At 42.0% G+C, this 2,999-nt stretch overlaps 2 protein-coding genes across 2 annotated transcripts in view; both read right to left on the reverse strand.

Annotated features, from left to right (window-relative positions):
- The window catches only part of Pmar_PMAR009707 (hypothetical protein), a gene marked incomplete at both ends in the record, with an annotated part of 2,211 nt that extends 418 nt beyond the window's left edge, over positions 1–1,793 (reverse strand). The window contains 5 exons of the mRNA XM_002777349.1: positions 192–280; positions 700–811; positions 862–924; positions 1,496–1,579; positions 1,638–1,793. Coding sequence (XP_002777395.1) covers positions 192–280; positions 700–811; positions 862–924; positions 1,496–1,579; positions 1,638–1,793 — 504 coding nt within the window. The remainder of the gene's footprint in view (positions 1–191; positions 281–699; positions 812–861; positions 925–1,495; positions 1,580–1,637) is intronic.
- A 1,110-nt stretch (positions 1,794–2,903) lies between these two features.
- Positions 2,904–2,999, reverse strand: part of Pmar_PMAR009708 (hypothetical protein) — a gene marked incomplete at both ends in the record, with an annotated part of 347 nt that continues 251 nt past the window's right edge. Inside the window, one exon of the mRNA XM_002777350.1 lies at positions 2,904–2,999. This exon is cut by the window's right edge and continues 4 nt beyond it. Coding sequence (XP_002777396.1) covers positions 2,904–2,999 — 96 coding nt within the window.

Below are 2,999 nucleotides of genomic sequence, written 5' to 3' on the forward strand. Positions count from 1 at the left end.
ATCTTGGAGAGTGAATGAGAAGTTGTATAACATATTTCGCTTCGCTCCGCCGTTAACCGACAGGTATAAGCTGAAGTTGAGCTGGAAGTGGTGGATCACTAGCGAAGATTCCTTGTCGAATTACCTACAGAATGACGACTACAACGAGCAAATGGCCAAGACAGGATCGCCAGGGATGCCCAACTAGTTACTTTTTGTAAATTGGGATTCTCTATCGCAGCCTGACACCGTTCCTTGTCGTTTAGTTGCTTATTCACCTGCTCTTCCTGATCATGTGTACCTAGTCATAATCCAGTGAGAACCGAAAAATATAACTATAGCAGCAGATTCATTTGCGTTGACACACCAACTATGCTCCCTCCTCCTCCTCTTCCTGTTGAGATCGGACAGCAATCTATACCTTTGGACCCAATTTTACGAAGTATGAGTAACTTATTTCAAAAGCATGAGAAGGATGTAATCAGCACTCGAACATTACCATCAAGCCGCAATGATGATGAAATTTGAAGTGAATGTCTAAGTTGAGATGTAGCCGAATTTCCATCCGGAAGTCTAGGAGAAGGGAGAAGGGATACATTTGATCATAACGATTCCACGTCGAGAGACATTTATCGCCAAGTTTGACTCAACAAATACCACACCGAAAGCGGAAAATATTGTCAATATATTCATGGCGCGCGACATATTCCCGAGTCCTACCTTCCTTGATGTTCACATTTATCTTAACATTTCCATTCGCCCCACAAACGCATTTCTGCAGTTTCGTTCGGATAGTCAACCCAATTAAAGTGGCGACGGAACATGTTGGTATCTAAATCGATCACGCGATCGATTTGGCGGCATGAACAATTATTATACTACCGTTGGTGTGAATTCAACATCGATTCTGGTAATGCCATCCGTGACTCCGTTGGTGACTTGTATCTGTGAATAACATCATCAAATACAAAGAAACTTCCCGGGAATCCACTCGAATATTCATCCAAGTTGTACCGATATATCATCTTGACCAATCACTGGGAGCACCAACGACTCGCAAAGACTTGTTCAGGAACAGTGGGGAATATGCACATAATCAATTACATGTGTCGCTGACAATTTGAAAACATTGAGAAAATTTTGGGAAATTCTCATCGATTTCTGTACACCCGTACATAAACTGTTGTAATGCAGGAGAGCGAACATGTATTCCTCCAACATTGAGGATCCACCTAAACCGTATCGGTATCGTTCTAGTAGTCTAACGCTAATTAAAAGGACTCCGCCTGTTATTAATGTTGCTTTTCGTTATTAACCCTTCCGGGCGACTAAACGTTGTAAACATTAGCCAAAATATACTCATTTGGTGCATCTCACCAAAACACGGTTGAAATGTAACGTTGAAAAAAGTATTCCTAAATACTCGAAGAATAATTTGAAAAGGAGAAGGACGATTAATTTAGCTCGATGACCGTAACCAAGATGCCAAGTATTGAGATTGAATCCGTGATACTACCTGTTCTGGTGTCACCACTCGTAGCTGTTCTAAGGAGAGCGTCGGGTGCTCTGGGTCTCGCAAACGACGAATTATTTCAAAAACCTAAGGATACTTATCGAGGGCAAATGCTCGAAAGGCTTTACCGACAATACCCTTTTACCTCTACTGGTGTGATAGGGTCAACCTCGGACTCCTCCACTTTATCCCAATTCTCGATTTCCCCGAGGGAAAGGCTCCCGAGAAGATCTTCACATTCCGAATCGGACGAGTACACCAACGGATTGGAGTTATCGCCGAGAGCAGCAGCAGCAGCCATTATAATCTACACTGAAAGTATCTTACTCGCTTGTAGGACATTTAGTGACATGTCTGTATACAACTTGTGGGAGGAGGTTGAGTAAACTTACTGTGTGGATATGAAGTAATCCTAGATCCGTACTTGACTACGAGCAAAATTGATTTAAATAATTCATTTCGATTGAAAATATCAAATTAAATTTGTTTATTTTTAATCGATTAGTCAAACTTTGAAAATCGTCGATCCTTTGCGAGGAGAGTGGTAGATGATTCCGTATGTGTCACGCGCCACGAAATTACGCTCGGGTCAATCTGAAAGATTCCTGTGACATCAGTCGACACTAATCTGCCATGAACATATCGTGGGTAATTGTGTAAATTACGGTACTGGAATTACCTTTGAGTTTTGGAATCATCATGACCATTATAATTTCGTCATTGTATGAATTATGTATTGCTGTTGCCCTTCGTTTAAGTTCATGTCAGAAGTTTCATCTCGATGAGCTTCCAGGATTGCGGTAGGATCCGTATAGTTCTTTCGTGTGTGTGAGGAATCTTTTAATCTGTATAGTGCCAGATCAACCTAAAGATATTCCTGTATTTCTACAGGGTGCGTGGGAGTGTGAGCAATCCTGATGGTGGCTGTCGGGAGAATACCCATGTATGACGCGGTTTAGGCTGATCTCACGATTCTCATCGGAGGTAAGGTTGGCCAGCAACATCATCAGGTCTTTGACATCTTCATCGTGTGAATGGAGTATGCTAGGGTTGGATTATTACCCACTCCTACTGTTCCTGTGTTATCGTTGATGATGATGATGATGATATCAGCATTCTTGTGGTTGAGTTGTTGTCAATTCGTTTAGGGGTGTATCATAGGTTGATTTATTAATCATATAATAATCCCACTTGGTATCATGTCGTGTTGAATCACCGAGTGTTGGTACGTGTAATCCAATAATTTGAGTATACTCATTCCCCTTGGTGTTGTATAGTATAACTAACCCACCTTCCTATTTAATGACTACCACTTCGTCCGACCGGCCTCCTACTACTGCAATGACCTTGGCAGTGGAGAAAGCCAAGGAAGCCCGACAGACGATTGGCAAAAGTAGATTGTTTGGAATTCTCAAGTGGAAATGCTTCTGCTGATGATTCTACCAGCTTGCTTCACGGAGATCCCCTCGTGAACTCTTTCAACGTGTCGGCTGTTCATCTGCTTAAT

This window comes from Perkinsus marinus (genome assembly GCF_000006405.1).
Source record: "Perkinsus marinus ATCC 50983 genomic scaffold scf_1104296951958, whole genome shotgun sequence".
NCBI lineage: Eukaryota > Perkinsozoa > Perkinsida > Perkinsidae > Perkinsus > Perkinsus marinus.